Below are 18,005 nucleotides of genomic sequence, written 5' to 3' on the forward strand. Positions count from 1 at the left end.
TCCTGCCATGAATGATCTTCCATTTTTATTTCTTTTTCTTCCTATTGGACCATTTCTATCGGTGTAGAAATATACGGTAATATTACCCTTTACAAAAACCCTCCCTGTTGCCTGACATCTTTTTCCAGCTACTGTCCCATCTTTTTTTCCTGTTTTTATTTTTATTTTATTTTAATTTTTAATTATTTTTTATTTTTTTATATTCCCTATTTTCATAAAAGTACTGGAAAAGCTGTTTCTGTTTGCCAGCTCCACAAATAGTACCTGTCACTACTCTTGAAATGTCTCCCCAGAATTCCCTCACTGATGATTTTTCATTAGGATTTGATCTGCTCGACCGGCATGGGGGCCAGATCTCTGTTCCAAGATGTTTCTCTGTTCCTCCTTTCCTTCCTTCCCAGGTGGTCATTCAAAAGTTCCACATTCTCATTACTTAGCCTTAAAAAACAATTTTACTTTTTCTTCCTCAATCCTTCCTTTCTGTATTGTCTCTCCCTCCCCCTCTCTCTGGGTATTGGGGCTTGGGTCTGAGACCATTTGATACCTCCCCTTTGTAAACCAAAAAGCCCTATCTGGGGATTTTGCTGAGCAAAAGAGCCATCCGCTCTGGACTTCCTCTCTCAGCACAAAGCCTTAGATCCACTGTTTTCTTTAACTTGCTACATATTATTTTTAAAATGGACCTCCCTGGGGGCAGCTGGGTGGCTCGGTTGGTTAAGTGTCTGACTCTTGATTTCAGTTCAGGTCATGATCTAAGGGTTGTGAGATAGAGCCCTGCTCCACACTCAGCACAAGTCTGCTGGAGATTCTCTCTCCCTCTTCTTCTGTTCCTCCCTTCCCCCCATCCCCCCCAAAATCAAACAAATAAAAAAAAAGTCTTTAAAATAAAAAATAAAAAAATAAAATGGCCCCTCCCCCCTCATCCCACGTAACAGGTCTAGGAATGAAAAGACGGCAGTAAAAATTTTAGAGCATCTCCCCCTGCTCCAGACATGATTGCAAGGTTTGCTCCAGGAAAGGAGAGAATATATTTTTCTATTATCCTCCTTTTTGTTGCAAACGCTTTCCTAATTAATTTTATTATTTCAAAATTTAAAAATACGTAGAAAAAATGTTAAATTGCTCACTGTCCCTCAGCTCACTTGAACAGGGCTCTGGAGCAGTGAAAGTCAGTAATGATTTTCTTGGGCATCTGGTGAGTAGTTATTGGGATCCTTTCTAATGTAGCCCTGAGCTCCAAGGCCTTTTGCTCAATCTCTGAGGACCTCTTAATAAAAACTCACAATTAAGCTTTCCTGTTATTTCACAAGGCCATTACCTACTTGGATCAACTGAGACATAATCCAGAACTTTTGAAGTCCTATAATCCATCTTATACCCAATGAAAGAACATACTCAATGGGGGATTATCTACTTAAGTATTTATTACCTATGACCTATCTCAAGGGTATAATCAGTAGGATATGGGGCCAATCAGAATGGATGGCCATCTTGGACTGGGGCCTGGGGTGGGGAGTTGGGGCTGAAAGCCTCCTGATGTATCAGGCATTACCCTTTAGTTAGACTGGTGAAAGCGTGGCAAGAGATCTTACAGGAAGAGCTGTTGGCCTCGTGGCTGGTACTCAGAGATTTTGGGCAACAGCTATCTATCAATTGGCATAAAAGCTTTTCAATATTTTCACACCCTGTATGCCCTGCCATGCCTGCTTTCAAGAAAGATTTGGAACATCTTGATGTTGAAAGGACATAAACAACATTAAAAAAAAAAACCCACACACATCAGACAAAACAAAACAAGAACACATATTGTATATTTAAAATTGTCATACCATTTATTTTTTAAGGCTTTGTTATTTTTTTAGAGCAGTGTTAGGTTTACAACAAAATTTAGAGGAAAGTACAGAGATTTCACATATACCGCCCACCCTCACCCATGCAGAGCCTAGCCGTTATCAACATCACTTACCAAAGTGCTACATTTTTAGCCAAAGATAAACCTACACTGACACATCACCCCAAGTTTACCTTAGGATTTACTCTTGGTGTTGTCTATTCTATGGATTTGAACAAAAGTATAATGACGTATATCCAGTGTAGGGAGTATTTTCACCGCCTTGAAAGTCCTCTGTGCTCTGCAGGACATCTTGGTTGCTTCCAGGTTTTGGTGATTATGAATAAAGCTGCTATAAAGATCTGTGTGCAGATTCTTGTGTGAATATAAGTTTTCAGCTTCTTTGGGTAAATATCAAGGAGCACGATTGCTGGATCATATGGTAAGAATATGTTTGTCGTTATCGAGATGTAATTGACATATAACATTATATTAATTTTATGTTCAACATAATGATTTGAGACATAAATATATTATGAAATGATCACCGCAATAAGTATAGTTAACATCCATCACCACACAGTTACAATTTTTTTCTGATGAGATGAGAACTTCTGAGGTGATGAGAACTTTTAAGATCTGCTCCCTTAGCAACTTTCAAATATACTATACAGTGGAGTATTATTAACTATAATCACCGTGCTACATGTTACATCCCCAGGACTTAGTTTATTTCACAACTGGACGTGTGTATTGTATTACTGGAAGTAAGTTTTGGCCACCTTTACCTATTTCACCTAGACTGTGTTTAGTTTTGCAAGAAACCACTAAACTGCCTTCCAAAGTGGCTGTACCATTTTGCTCGCGCACCAGGAATGAATGAGAAGTCCTATTGCTCCACATCTTGTCAGCATTTGATGTTGACGGTGTTCTGGATTTTGGCCGTTCTAATGGGTGTGCAGTGGTATCTCATTGTTTCGATTTGAATTTCTCTGATGTGGAGCATCTTTTCTTTTTTCTTTTTTTCTTCTCACATACATTATAAATATTTTTATTTTGATCATTCTTTTTAAAAAATTTTTTATTGTTATGTTAATCACCATACATTACATCATTAGTTTTGGATGTAGTGTTCCATGATTCATTGTTTGTGCATAACACCCAGTGCTCCACGCAGAACGTGCCCTCCTTAATACCCATCACCAGGCTAACCCATCGCCCCACCCCCTCCCCTCTAGAACCCTCAGTTTGTTTTTCAGAGTCCATCGTCTCTCATGGTTCGTCTCTCCCTCTGATTTCCCCAACTTCATTCTTCCCCTCCTGCTATCTTCTTCTTCTTTTTTTTTTCTTAACATATATTGCATTATTTGTTTCAGAGGTACAGATCTGTGATTCAGCAGTCTTGCACAATTCACAGTGCTCACCATAGCACATACCCTCCCCAATGTCCATCACTCAGCCACCCCCTCCCTCCCACCCCCCACCACTCCAGCAACCCTCAGTTTGTTTCCTGAGATTAAGAATGTGGAGCATCTTTTCATATGCTTCTTTGCCATCCGTATATCTGCTTTGGTGAGCTGTCTGTTAAAGCCATTGGCCCATTTTTTTTTTTTTTTTTTTTTTACAACCAACACATCTTTTATTTACTCGATTGAAAGTCTAATGGTACGTATGAGGTTTAACTGAGTTGCCCTCCATTTTATTCACGCTGACTCCATGGAGTTGTATTCTCAAGCATGATTCCGCTCAACTGCTGCTCTTGCTGGGGCTTTGTTTTCTTTCGGGGTCAAGGTGGGTACTTTCATACAAAATCTTATTTTTAATTCCATCTCTGGCAATTCTTTCCTGGATTCTTAGCTTCGCATAATTATACCTACAATGGAACCAGCATCCTAAAGTCACCAGGATAAATCCTCCTACTCCAACGTCACATGATCTTCTAATCCTACTAGTTAACAAAAAATGTCCAAGGCCAGCCACAACAGATCCTAATGACCCATACAATAGCGAATCCCGTGCACAGGGAATGTTTTCAACATCTAAAATTCCTAGGAGCTTAAAGGGCTTCCCCTTGGCGGGCTCGCGGGGCTCCGGCGCGGAAACCTTGGGATCTGGTGGGTGCCTGCCCCCCCTTTTTTTTTAAGTTGAGTTGCTTATTGTTAAGTTTTAGCAGTTCTTTGTATATTTTGGATAACAATCTTTCCTCAGATACGTCTTTTGCAAACATTTTCTCCCAGTCTGTGGCTTGTCTTCTCATTCTTTTTGATAGTGTCTTTTGTGGAGCAGATTTAATGAAGTCCAGCTTATCAATGATTTATTTCATGGATCGTGTCTTTGGCATTGTATCTAAAAAAGGCATTGCCATACCCATCTAGATTTGCTTCTATGTTATCTTCTAGGAGTTTTATGGTTTTTAATTTTACATTTAGGTCTATGATCTATTTTAAGTTAATTTTTATGATGGATGTAAGGTCTGTGTTCTAGATTAATCTTTTTGCATATGGATGTCCAGTTGTTCTAGCACCATTTATTGAAAAGACTATCTTTGCTCCTTTGAATTGCTTTTGCTTCTTTATCAAAGATCAGTGGACTGTATTCATGGTGGTCTATTTCTGGGCTCTCTGTTCTATTCCATTGACCTATTTGTCTATTATTTTGCCAATACACACTTTCTTGATAACTGTAGCTTCATGCTTGTTGTTCGTAGCATCAGGTGTTCACAGTGCCAAAGGTTCCTTAGCCCAGCACTCCTATTTTAAACCTACAGTACCTCTCTACCTCCTATTCCCTTAACCTGCTCCACAAAGAAGCTCTTAGAACATGGTAGCTTTGGTGAGGATGGCCTTTTGCACCATTTTGTTCATTGGAAGGCATTTCAGGCTGCTGGATAGGATTGGATCCCTGAAAAATTCATCAGAATAGACTTTGAAGCTTAGGCCATAGTACCGAGTCTTCTAATTTGATGATATTTTTATAGAAAGAAAAATCTGCTACTGTGGCAATTTGGATTAGAAGGCCCCATCAGCAGAAACTGCCCAGTCGCAGCCCTCTACTTCATGATTTGGTGGTCCATTTAGTGACATAGGTAGATTCTCTTTCCCAAATGTTTTCCTTCTTAAAAGCTTAGGTCATCAGGTTGCCCAGCATTAAAATTCAGCTATCTTCTCCCCCGTAGGTGTGTAGCGATCTCCCCTGACAGCGGACAGACCAGGAAGTACTTCTTTCCTCCTCCCACAGGCAGTCAGATGGAGAAAGAGTGAAACTGGCTCAGGAGCTGGTTATCATCCTATATTTTAGCATGGCTGGATTTGTCTTCCCATGTTATGTGATAGTAAGCTAGCAACTGCAGACCCAACCAACGTTATAAGCGGCATATGGCCAAGGAGGACTTCTTTCAAGATGAGGAGGTCCCCGGCTGTGCCTCCCAACGATCAGCTTTCTTCTCTTGGACTGTGGCTGTTGAGCTTCTACATGCAAAGCTGTCCGTGTTTTAGCTTTTCTCTCACGCTGTCCTATACATCTGCAAGAGGTTTAGAGCATAAAGATGAATTCTTTCATTTCTAAGGCATTGATCAATAATCTTTCAATATATAGGGTCTCATTTCTGAGGCCCCAAACTCAATAACAGATATTCATCGGTGAAATTTCCCATCTACCCAGAGGGTCATTCCCCACCTTAATCCCTAAGTGAAAGATTAAAAAGATACAAGAAACAGAGAAAGACGAAAATCGCCTGGGATGTGTGCAAGTGTGTGCACGAATGTGTGATGTACGTGTGCATATGAATGTGTGTGTGTGAATGTGAGATGTATGGGTTGACATGAACATGTGTGTGTTAGTGTGTGTGCAAATATGCCATGGACGCTTGTACACGAATGTGTGGGTGTGTGAAGGAAATAGTTCTTTGTGGGCGAATGCTGCCTCCTAGTGGCATCTATTACTTTTAAAAAGCGCTTGCAAAAACAGTTGGGAATGAAAAGATAATCCAAGTCTCCTTGTATCAAGCATCGGGCAGTTTTCCATATATCTCACCTTCGTTAATTTTATTTTCCCAATTATGCCATAAGGAAGGTAAAGAAACTCAAGCTCAGGGAGGTTATGTCACTTTGTTGACCTGAGTCACAAAGCTAGTGACACTTATCCAAACTTCAGAATTATGTCTTTTCTACCATTCTCACGCTGCTAATTTAGCTATGAATTTTCCCGGTGGCTTTGTCGAAATGATTGAAATCTAAAGTTAGAATTTCACAGCCTAGAGGGGGAGAGCTGAAACATTAGTGGAGAGATTTCTGTATAGGTGAGGCTATAAAGTACCCTGGCAAGTGGTTGCCAGTTTGTATGCACGCTGGCTAGGGCATATGCATACTACTGAAGGGGAGAAGAGCCGTTTCTCTCTGTTGATAGCTCCAGTATGGATTGCCCAAGAGGGCAGGATAGAGCAAGCCACCGGGATAGGGATAGAATGTTGAGTGCAGCTTAGTTCCGGCATAGGGATGGAATCTAGCATCATTGTGTTAAAGGTACTAACTCTTTTTCTTCCTTTTTTTATTAGTGAAGAAAAGGAAATATGCCTCACAATTCTGTTCCTGCTCTCTTTATACTGCATCTATTTTTTGTCCTATAATTTATATTTTATGACCTGAAAATAGGAAGTTCTGAATCATTTCCTATCCAATTTAAGGAATTTGCTGGCTGCAGGATTATCTTGGCTATCTACCTCTAATGTGTTTACATAAGAGTAAATATTCTTGGTATTTATAAATTGCTTTCCATTTAGATAGCCGAGAGCCATTCATTTATTTCATTCTAATGATACAGACTATCTGGATAATGCAAAATGGTGAATCAACTGAAATTTGATTAGAGTATCAGCCCATGCTAAATACTGTGTACAGAGCCATTGCTGGTTTTGAAACAATAAATCAAAATATGGAAGTTATGTACATCATGTCAAATTCTAGAAAAATGGACAAAGGGCTAAAGAGACCCTTTGCAAATGAATAAAACGAAAAAAACTGATTGAGATTTTAAAAATATTTCAGTGTTTCTAATAGTGGAAAACGCAAATTAAAGAGGATTGTTTTTATATACAGTTAGCACAGATTAGAAAAATTGTTAATGTGAGACAGCCACTCTCAGGGACCGTTGGGTGGGATTGCAAATTTATAAAACACTCCTAGAAAGCAATTTGACAGTACTGATCAAAAGCCTTAATTTTTTATGCCCATAGGAATATCTTTTATGGAGATAGCTGAAACTTCAACCAAGATGTACATATTAAAATATATTTATTGTACTATTATTTATAAGAGCCAAAAATTGCTAATAACTTACATAGCCAATCACAGGAGAATAATTAAGCAAATTTTGTTGCATTGAAATGATGGAGCAATAAGGAGACAGTAGAATAATTACACATGCACACTCACACACACACACATACATGATTTGAGAAAATATATGCAATTATTAATAATGGTTATTCTTTAATGATAGGATTACACATAATTTTTTATTTTCTTCTTGAAACCTTTCAGTGTCTGCCAATTTCCCTGTAATACCATTAAAATTTTATAATCTGATTAAAAAAACAATTCAAAAGTCTCAGTCTAGGAAGAACAGTTTAATTTCTCTTTACAGGAAACTCTTGATTATTATTATTTTTAAAGATTTTATTTATTTATTTGAGAGATTAGGGGAGAGAGAGAGAGAGAGAGTGTGAGCAGAGGCAGAGGCAGAAGGAGAAGCAGGCTCCCGCTGAGCAAGGAGCTCAACATGAGACTGAATTCCAGGATCCTGGGATCATGACCTGAGCCAAAGGCAGACGCTTAAGCGACTGAGCCACCCAGGTTTCCCAACTTTTGATTATTCTTTTTGGTTCTTTTTTTTTAGGTTTTGTTTATTTATTTATTTATTTGACACAGAGAGAGAGAGAGAGAGAGAGAGAGAGAGCACAAGCAGGGGGAGTAACAGAGGGAGAGGGAGAAGCAGGCTCCCCGCTGAGCAAGGAGTCTGTTGTGGGACTTGATCCCAGGACTCTGGGATCCTGACCTGAGCCGAAGGCAGACACTCAAATGACTGAGCCCCCCAGGTGCCCCTATTACTCTTGATAGTAAGAGGGAATAACTGCCTGCTAATCCACTGCAGTGATCCAAGTTCACTAACATTTGTTCTTAGGTATTGTACTTTCTTTTCTATATGTTTATTATTCATAGTTCTTCAAATGACCGGATAAATTCACATTGAAGTTGTTGAAGCCCTTACTCAAAAAAGTTTTAGGGAAGAAAAACAGAGTAAATTTCAAAATGTTGTGTCTGAGTCAATTTTTCCAAAAGAGTGCTGTTTTTGGAGAGATTTGAGGATATTTAGACAGTAAAATTGACAGAACTTAAAATATCTTTAATTGCTTCACCTAGAGAATTGCTGTCCACATTTGACTTGTAGTCTTACATATTTTCCTTTCTTTGTGTGTCTGGCAAGTATGTAAAATGGAATAATCATATTTTGTAACTCACGTTTTATATTTATTAGTACAGACTTCTACTTTTGGTATGAATCCTTAGGGCAATTAAGGTATCAAAAGAATGCCTTTAGGAAATATGTAAGATTTACATGCATATAACTTCAAGTTAAGAGATGTAACTTACAGTAATCGGGCTTACATTTGAGTTTATAAGACAGGAAATTCAAATGACAGTGGCTTAAACAAAATGGAGGTCCAGGTCTGTGGTATAGTTACTATAATTTTATAGAGCAGGAGTTTAAAATACAGAGTTCATCAGATTTAATACAACAAAATGCAGGCCCAGTTCAAACTATGTATGAATAATTATGATCTTCCTAATTAGCAGAAGGTCACATTTTCCCATGTCTTACGTAGGGAATAATTGAATTCACACGGTTCAGTATTATCTAGAGTAATCTCTCAGTTTTAAGTTTATATTTTGAAAAGAAACAGATAGCTTTCAACATGAGAAGTATAGCATAATCAACTTCCCACACAGGAAAGAAAAACAGTTTAACAATTTACATTTTACGGTCATGTTTTTACTATCACGTTCATACTCTATTATCAGCTGTGTTACCATCGGATTTTTAAAAATTGAGGTAAAACGTTACTTGTTTTTATTTTTATTTATTTATTTATTTATTTAAAGATATCAAACTTCTTTCATTTAAAAATCATTTGCAGCTGATAGGAAATAATATGTATTTTTTGAAACAATATTTTCAATGGGAATAATGTTTCAATGTCAATACCTTTCTAAAGCCAAAGCTAAAACAAGGTTGAGTATATATTTTCATATCCTCACTTTATAATCATTATATAGTGTTTGCTTTATCTTCCCTCTATTCCCATTACATATTATATATATACCTTTAAGCCAGGTGACATAATCTGACTCCAAATGTGGTTATTTGGTGTTTGTCTTATTACCTCCTACTATATTTTTAAACGTTTGGAGGGTGGAAAGTCATCTTTGTTCTCACAACTCCTGAAGCTTTGTTGAAGTTGGAACCATTTCCCGTACCTCCTTAGTCCCCTTCTCTGAGGAAGGAATCCCAATTCCTGTCCTTCAGCACAAAGGTGAGCTAATACAGTCATGTTTATACAGTGGGATGCCCCATCTCCTGACCACAGCTGATCTGATTAAGCATTCTTACTTGATTCAAATTAGACCAATCAGGTGCACTCTCCCAGAAAGAAATTTGGATACAGAAAAGTTAGTCTTCTGGGCCTCTTGAATGGAAGCTTTGTAAACTAGGAAGTTAAGGGTGGCCATGTTCTACCACAGGTGCGGAGAAAAGCACAAAAGACCCATCTGCCTTCATTCTTTGATTCAATAAACACTTATGGATTGTCTCTAAGTGGCAGGTACTCTGCAAGATGCTGGGTCTACAATGGTAAGCACAGCATATATGGTTCCTGTGCTTATGGGGCCTACAAACATTTGAAAAAGATTGTTAATATTAATTAATAATTGATTACAAATTTTGATAAATGCAATGGAGAAAAGGAACAAGGGGTTTTGAAAGAGAATAAGGGGTGGATTAAGAATCAATGAAGCCCGGATGCCTGGATGGCTCGGTTGGTTAAGCGGCTGCCTTTGGCCCGGGTCATGATCCCAGGGTCCTGGGATCGAGTCCCACATCGGGCTCCTTGCTCAGCAGGGAGCCTGCTTCTCCCTCTCTCTTCCTCTGCTTGTGCTCTCTCTGTCAAATAAATAAAATCTTAAAAAAAAAAAAGAATCAATGAAGGCCTCTATGTGTAAGTGACCTTTAAGCTAAGGTGAAAAGCAAGGTATTAGAGCATTTCCTGGTAGAGGAAACATTTCCTGAAGATACATACTAGATGTTCAATGACACCTAGTAGCATTCAATAAATATATTTTGAGCTAAAAAATTATTATGCTTTATAAGATAACCAGACATAGAAGTCCTATTAATTGGTTGCCATAGGTGTTTGGCCATAAAAGGTTTACGTGAAACGGTATTTTTCAGGCCACATAAGCTTGGGGCTATACTGCAACAGTCACAAAAGAGTATTTATCTGATTTTACCCTTGAGGTCCCTGAATAGACTCTGATTCCAGCCATTTCTTCCCGAATATTAATGAAGGTCTCTAGGGTGGGTCTCATGTATGCTCTGTATGTTACTAAACTGCCATGCGCTGTGCATCATTTATTTCTAAGTGCATGTAGCTGTGAGCATGGTGTTATTCTCACTTCTTGTCTCTGATGCTTGATGAAGGCATCCCTGCTGCGGCTACTTTTTACGGATGCCTGCCCGGAGGTTGCTGGAGCCTACTGCTAGGGGCAATGTTGTCTGTACTGAGTGTGCTACCTTCAGAAATTATGTTCAGAAATGCTGGTTATGGCTTCCGTTCTGTGTTTAAATGGGTATAAAATCCACACACAGGAGTTCTTAACCTAGGCTCTATGGGTGAGCTTCAGGAATTCTGGAAACCCTTTGATTTTTATGCGTATTTTTGGGCATGGGCGCATTTGGTGGTGGAGGAGTAAGGGAGGAGGGATATAACTTTTTAAGATTTTTGAAGGACGTCCCTTACCTCTAAAGATTAGGAATTACTCTGCTACAACAAGAGGAGGAGAGCTGGAAGCCATTCCAAGGCCAGTACTGTGCTTTATGGAGAATTGTCTTCTCCTTTAATGTTTGTATCATTACTGACCCAGACCTGCTCACCATCTCTTAGGATGAATTACTTCCTAGGGGTTCCTTAGTTCTCATGTAAGGAGATTCTTTACATTTCCCACCAGACCTCTCAATAAGAGGTATAGGCTTGAATCCTAAGGTGAACAAAGCTTAGTCTCAAACTGGTATCCCAGCTTCATATTTATAACTTAAATAACACTAAAAACCTCCATGCATATCATAACAATATTTTTGTTTGCGTAAATATATGTGTATGTACCGTTGACTTTTGGACAACATGGGGATTAGGGTGGCCGAACTCCTGAACAGTTGAAAATCCATGTATAATTTTTGACTCTCCCAAAACTCAATTACTAAGAGCTAACTGTTGACCAGAAGCCTCACTGATAACATAAACAATCGATTAACACATATTTTGTATGTTACATGTATCATTTACTGTATTCTTACAATAAAGTAAGCTAGAGATGTAAGAAAATCATAAGGAAGAGAGAAAATATTAACAGGACTATACTACTGTATTTATGGAAAGAAAATGGGTGTACAAGTGGAACCATGCAGTTCCAACCCATGTTGTTCAAGGGTCAATATACTATTTAAATGAAAAAATTGACAGTCTTCTAGTTCTTAAAAGTGGAAAGGGAGATCTTCTTATCTTCTTATCTTCTTCCACTTAATTAGGGAAAATACTTAAGAAGTTTACTTTAATTTTTTTAACTATTACTTTTTACTTTCAGTCGTAGTTTTCCTCTACAATTATTTCCTCTCAGATGAACTTGACTTTGTTTTATTTTTTTCCCTTGACCCCTTTTTTCATCTTCCATTTTTTTGCTCATTCTTATTCAGACATCAGTTGTCAAAAATTCATTTCATGTTCTCCCTGCAATGTGGTTATATATTTTGAACTTCACTGAGTGGTCAAATTCCTGCAATTAATTGCTTGCATGGGTTTTGCATCCCTGAATCTCAGTGCAAGTGATCTGGATTACTGATCATTCTTTAGCGATAAACATGTTCAAATATGCTTTGGAAAACTAATTTCTAAAAGCATTTCATACCGTTTCCTTCCTTTAGCCTTCATAATTTGTCATGGAAACAATGAAGAACTGTTGGTGCTTAATTCTGGTGGGTTAGTTTGAAAAAGCACCTTGGAGAGAATACGACTTACCCTCTGGAAGCTCGAAAGTAACTAGTTACAAATGAATGAATCTTCTATTTTCTTTATGGAAAACTGAAAAGATGCTTCAAGCTGTGCTTATGTTAGATTTGGCATCACACTGAGTGTGTTCCAGAGATACTGCCGAAGGAATCCTGTTGTGAAATTAGATGAAAAACAGTGGTAAACTGAATTTCATTTAAGTGAGTGTTTTTACGATTTAAATTTTGTCTCTGCCTGGTATTTAAATAAATATACTTCAGAGCTTTTCCAGAAATGTAATAGAAGACCAAAAAATATCACGACATAGCTACACAGACATGGAGACTGCCGTTGAGGTGGTTGAGACTTCCTGGGAGTAGCAAAATCACATTTTCCCACTTGATCTTGCTATTCTACACAGAATTGGTTAACAGAAAACCCTTTATTTTATTTCAGCATCTTCAGAATTTGGGGTCCAGTTTCTTTAGACCTCGGATAGTTGTGAATGCAAAAAAAAAAAAAAAAAAGAGAAAGGAAAAAAAAAGAAACAAGCTAATGCTCATTTTCCCCGTTTAATCCGACCTCATTCACCTCTGGGTTGTGAGATACCAGGCAGTAAATTCTCACTTCTGTACACTCAATGACGTCTGTCCAAATGGGCATACCCTTCTGTGAACATCCTCCCCCGATTCCATTTTCTTTATCCTTGCCCTGTTTCTTCTCCACAACCCCTAAAGTGTTCACAAGCTACTCTCCTCGCTGGATGACCCAGGGTAGCAGTGTGCAGACAGCGGTCGGGGTTACCCTGGGAACCTCCGCCTGGGACCCAGCCAGCCTGGAGGCTGCGCTGCACCCGGGACCGTGGCCATGGCAACGGCGCAGCGCGCTCACCGCGACCCCGGGGGCGAGAAAACGAGTACGGAAGTCCCGCCTCCGAATTGCCGGGAGCGTCGCCATGACAACGGCGTGGCGCGCAGGCCGCGACCGCCGGGGTGGGAAGGGGGCGGGGAATGAGAGCGCGGAAGTCCCCGCCCCTGGGCTGCTAGGGCGGCGGCGACCTCGGCGGCTCGCAAGGATTTGAAACCGTTTCTCTGTGGCGGCGGCGGCGGCGGCGGCGGCGGCGGGGCGGCCGACCGGAAAGCTTGCATGTAGGGGCGCCAGGTTCTCGATTTCCCGAATTTCCCCGCCCCGCCCCTACACCCGGGTTCTCGAGTGGAATTTTGCGCGGGGCGGCTGCCGCCCCTCCCGTGCGGGCCCGTTCGGGGAGGGGCGTCGCCCCGCAGGCCTTGGGTCCGTTCACAAGGCCTGTGGGGCGCGTGCCCCGCTGCGGGTTGAGGGTGGGGGGGGGGGTAGCGGGGGGCCCTGGGCGCGGACGGCCGCTCTTCCACTTGTGGGTGAAATCCAGTCCTGGCGCGGACGGGGAAAGTTCCGGGTAAAGTTTGCTGGCTGGCTGGAGCTGGTCCACAGGACGCGGTCCCGAGATCCGACCGCAAGGGTGGCGGCCGGGGAGGAGAAATGTGTGTCCTGGACAAGGTAGGGAAGCGGCCGTGGCCTCGCGGGCTCGCAGGCCGCGCGCCCCGCGCCCGCCGCTCAGACAAGGGAAGTTCCTCCCAGGACAGGATGGGCGACCCCGGAGTTAGGGCAGGCCCGGTGTGCTGGCTCCCATGTGGGCGGCTGTCTCGACGCCCGAGCGCTCGGGAAGGCCTGGCCCAGCACCGCGGCATGCGTGCGGGAGCCACCGAGTGTCCCCGCGTTCAGTGTTCGGAGAACTACAGACACAACTACAGACGAACAGCTTTTATTCTGATCCTTGTGTGGCTGCTTTATTATTTGTCCTTTATATTCAAAGATGGGTAAAAATAAGGTAGAAAAGGCGAGCGGAAATGACAGGAGCCCCTGCATAGTGGTCAGGCTGCAGCCTGGAGTGCACGACGGTGGCACACAGTGTCCAGGCCCAGCTACCCCTTTCCCTGGGACTGACTCTAGGGCAGTTACTTAACTCCGCTAAGCCTCGACTTCCTCCTCTGGGAAATGGCCATGAAATAGTAGTGCCTGTCTCCCAGGGTGATGACTGGGAAATGTTTGTAAAGCACACAGCATGCTCCTGGCACCATCAGGGAAGGCCCAATCAGTGCTCTGGTAACTGTCCAGGCATCACGTGCACCTGTAAAACTTTCTGATTTACCGTGGGGCGTATTTCAAATTTTCTGGAATCACTCACCATACATTTAAAATACAGTTTGAGCAAAATTGATTTTTGCAACTTCTAGGAATACGTTTATTGTGTTTGGCAGGGGGCATGATGTATGTGAGGTGGCTTTTCTCCCCAGGTCTTTTAATATCTGTGGCTTCTGCTTTGCTGCCTCCTGTGACGGCTAAGCACCGTGAGTAGGCCTTAGCCCCTTTGATAGGTGTCCACATATAAATAGGTTTAAAAAAAGGCAGTGCCAGTGAGTTAAATAGAAGACGTGATCAAATATAGATTATAACTATAAGCAAGAGTTACCCAATTGAGTTCTTTTTTTTACTTTTGAAGTAGTTTATGTGATTAGTAGGCACACGAGACATAAGATACAGTTTTAAGTAGTGGTAAAACTGATTAGCTGGAACGAAGTAGATATGGTTTGTTTATAAGATGTAATTTGTGTAGCAAGAATTCCTTGAAGGTTTAAAATGGTAACTTAATTTTTTCCTTTCTGCTTTCCTTAATTTTGTTGGAGAATAAATAAGGAATAAGGAGATGCAGATTTTTAGCTTTTACCCAATGTCACATTGACCCTTTGTTGTGTTTTTAAAAAAAGTGTATTCCACTTTTTGTGTGTGTCATTATAGCAATTCCAGTTGCCTTTCTACTTTTCAGAATATGTCTTTATTAGTTGGAGATATTGCTGACGTTTATGTAAATGGCCAAGAAGTCAGGTATAATGGGTCTGAGAGCTAGGGATTTCAGAATTTTAATCTGAGCTCTGTGCTTAATTTATGACTTTGAGGGAGTCTTTTCAACTGTTGAGTTTCAGTTTTCCCTAACATTAAACGTTAACATCTTCTGTGTGTGTCAAAGGATTTATTGTGAATTAGTGCTTCTTAGAAATCTTTTTGTTTTAGCTTTATCTATGGGTGCTCTCAGGTAAATGTTTGAGCACATGGGCAGGATGCACTGTTTAAGCCTGGGAGTACTCCTAGGCTAGAGCTGTGCTTAACCTTCTGAGTTTGGGAGTTTCCATTTGTCTTTTCATCCATTTGAATAGTTGCTTCTTAGATTTATGGTCTAATATCCTGCAGTGGTATCATAGCCCTCCATCACCAAGTACGCAACAGGTGTAATTATATAGGAATGCAGTTAGTTATTGTAGGAATGCAAACCAACCAACCAAACACCCCTAAGCCAACTAACCAATCAGAAAATGGATTTAAATAAAATTTGACTTAACCAAGTCTTATATTTGAAAATACGTTTCTTCTACTGTGATGCAGAAGGTAGGATGACCAGTTAGGGTAAATAGAATTAAGGCCATATACTATTTCTATTCTAGAAGATCTATTTGGTACTCAGAACAGAATCTTCTAAAAAATGATTAGTCTCACGTTAAAGTGGGACATTCTTCTCTTTTGTTAGCATTTATTTACGAATCAATTCTTTGGCTTCTAATAACGTGCCACATAATGTGCCAGGTACCCACCACGATGTGTAAGTCATGGGCCCTGCCTTCCAGGAACATCTCACAGATGGTGGAAGACATGTAAATAATACACAAGATGTGTACAAAAAATAATAGCACGGTGAATGCTGCTGCACAGGTGTGAGCAGGGCACCCTGAGAACAGAACACAGGAGTCTAGGCCGAGTGGGGCAGGCTTTCCTCAGAAGTCCCATTTGAGCTGTGTTTAGCTCACTGCAGGCAGAGGGAACCGCCTGTGGAGAGGATGTGGAAACATGTCCGGGCTTGGAGTGTTGCTGGAATGGCGCAGAGGTCACTGGCAGAGATGCGGCCCTTGGCAGGTGGACGTATTAGGCAGCGGGTATGTAGGGAGAGGTGAGAGATGGGCTCCAAATGCAAAGGCACTCGTAAGCCTAACCGTGGCTTTAGATAGTATCTTGATGTAGTAGGTGGTCCAGAGAGATTTTTAAATAGAGAGTGATATGCTTAGCTTTGCACTTAGGGAACCTACTCTGGTACCAGGGACTGAAGTAGGGAAACCAGACAGTGGAGAGGCAGGCTGTTGCTGGAGGGCAGGGGAGTGGTGGGAAGGGCTTTCTCTGAGACAGTGGCAGTGAGAAGCCAGACACTGGCAGGATTTGAGACATTTCCGAGTATTTGTTGATATATTGGCTTCAGAGGGGGGCTAGAGAATGGGAACAGTGGAGGGGCTGGAGGCCGCAGGGATGGAAAGTTTGAACCCGCGAGGAGGTGACTGATATTGGCATTAGAGAGGACAGTTAATGCTTCGGGTACAGAAGCAAAGGAGGTAAGGAGGTATTCTGTTCTCCTAGAGGTAAGTTGAGAGGTGGAGGGAAGAGCATTTTGGGGTGTCATCACCTGACTATTATTTTTCCCATGAAGCAGGAGGTAAGATTTTTTAAAACTGAGAATGAGGGGAGGCAAGAGCAGTTTGAGGGGCTTTAAGATGTCTGGCGGAAGCTTAGAAGCTTCTTTGTGGAGGAGGAAATAGTGAAGGACACCTGAGGGTTCAGGTAAGGTGGGAAGCTGACTGCAGGCAGCGCCATTTTTCTCCAGCGGACCCTTTGTGAGGGAATGAAGGAGGGCGTCGCAGGAGCGCAGTCTTACTGAGGGAAGTGTATGTATTTTTAGCTTAAGGAAGTTCGTCAAAACCTGTTGATTTTTGGGATTCACCTTCTTATAGGTAGTGTTTTTCTTGCTAATTTGGAAGAGATGTGAGGGCTAATATTTTAAGTTTTTTGAGGGGAGTTAAAAATTTTGAATTTACATACAGTTAAAAATCACTTTTTTAGTATACAATTTATTGAACTTTTACACATGTATTGAATAGGATCTTATAACCTATACGAATGGTATATAGAACAATTTCCGGTACTTCCCTTGTGCCCCTGCTTTGCATTCAGACTGTCCCCCAGCTGCTAAGCCCTGTGAACCACTGATCTGTTCTCTATACTCACACTGTTTGCCTTTTCTAGAATGTCATATAAATGGATAGCTAGAGTATGTAGCCCTTTGAAAATGGTTTCTTTCACTCAGGGTAATATATTTGAAGTTTATCCATGCCCTGTATGTCAGTAGTTCATTGCTTTCTGTTGCTGAGCACTCCTTCGTTGTGTGGATACACCATAGTTTGTTTATTCCCTAGGTGAGGGACATTTGGATTGTTTCCTGTGTTTGGTGATTACCTGAGAAAAAACTGCTACAAGCCTTATATTCAGGTTTTTGTGTGATTATAGACTTTGTTTCACTTGAGTAAGTACCTAAGAGTGGGATTTCTGGGTCATATATGGTAAGGGTATGTGGACTGTGTAAGAAACTGATAAATTGTTTTCTAGGGTGGCTGTGCCATTTTGCATTCCTCCCAGCAGTTCGTGAGTGTTCTTATTCAGTGTTCTCACCAGCATTTGGTATTATTTGGTATTTTTTATTTTGGCTGTCCTAATAGGTATAGTGAGATCTCATTGTGATTTTAATTTGCATTTCCCTAATGATTAATGACATTGAGCATCTTTTCATTTGTTTAGTTGTCATTTGCATATTTTCTTTGGCAAAGGACTCTTTTTTTTTTTCTATTTATTTTTGTTGGTTGGTTTTCTTATGGTTGAGTTTTGAGAGTTCTTTATATGTTCTTCATATAAATCCTTAATGAGATATATGATTTACAAATATTTTCTCCCAGTCTG

General features: G+C 40.8%; 2 protein-coding genes across 6 annotated transcripts in view; one reads left to right on the plus strand and one right to left on the minus strand.

The window, feature by feature from the left end:
- Positions 1–3,577: 3,577 nt before the first annotated feature.
- LOC113939880 lies at positions 3,578–13,012 on the minus strand. Its single transcript, XM_027626580.1, has 4 exons — positions 12,948–13,012; positions 5,192–5,351; positions 4,626–4,732; positions 3,578–3,962 (listed from the first exon to the last, which is right to left on the minus strand). The coding sequence occupies exons 1-4, from the start codon at positions 13,010–13,012 to the stop codon at positions 3,578–3,580; spliced, it is 717 nt and encodes a 238-aa protein (XP_027482381.1).
- Positions 13,013–13,152: 140 nt separating this feature from the next.
- CEP112 (centrosomal protein 112) overlaps positions 13,153–18,005 on the plus strand; it is a 437,815-nt gene continuing 432,962 nt past the window's right edge. For 3 of the 5 annotated variants that reach the window (XM_027625473.2, XM_027625474.2, XM_027625471.1), the window contains exon 1: positions 13,154–13,291. The gene's annotated coding sequence lies outside the window, so the exon portion shown is untranslated. Of the gene's footprint in view, positions 13,292–13,519; positions 13,677–18,005 lie in introns of those variants that run through there. The other 2 variants (XM_027625475.1, XM_027625472.2) reach the window with 2 other exon arrangements.

Source organism: Zalophus californianus, chromosome 16, assembly GCF_009762305.2.
Source record: "Zalophus californianus isolate mZalCal1 chromosome 16, mZalCal1.pri.v2, whole genome shotgun sequence".
NCBI classification, from domain to species: domain Eukaryota; kingdom Metazoa; phylum Chordata; class Mammalia; order Carnivora; family Otariidae; genus Zalophus; species Zalophus californianus.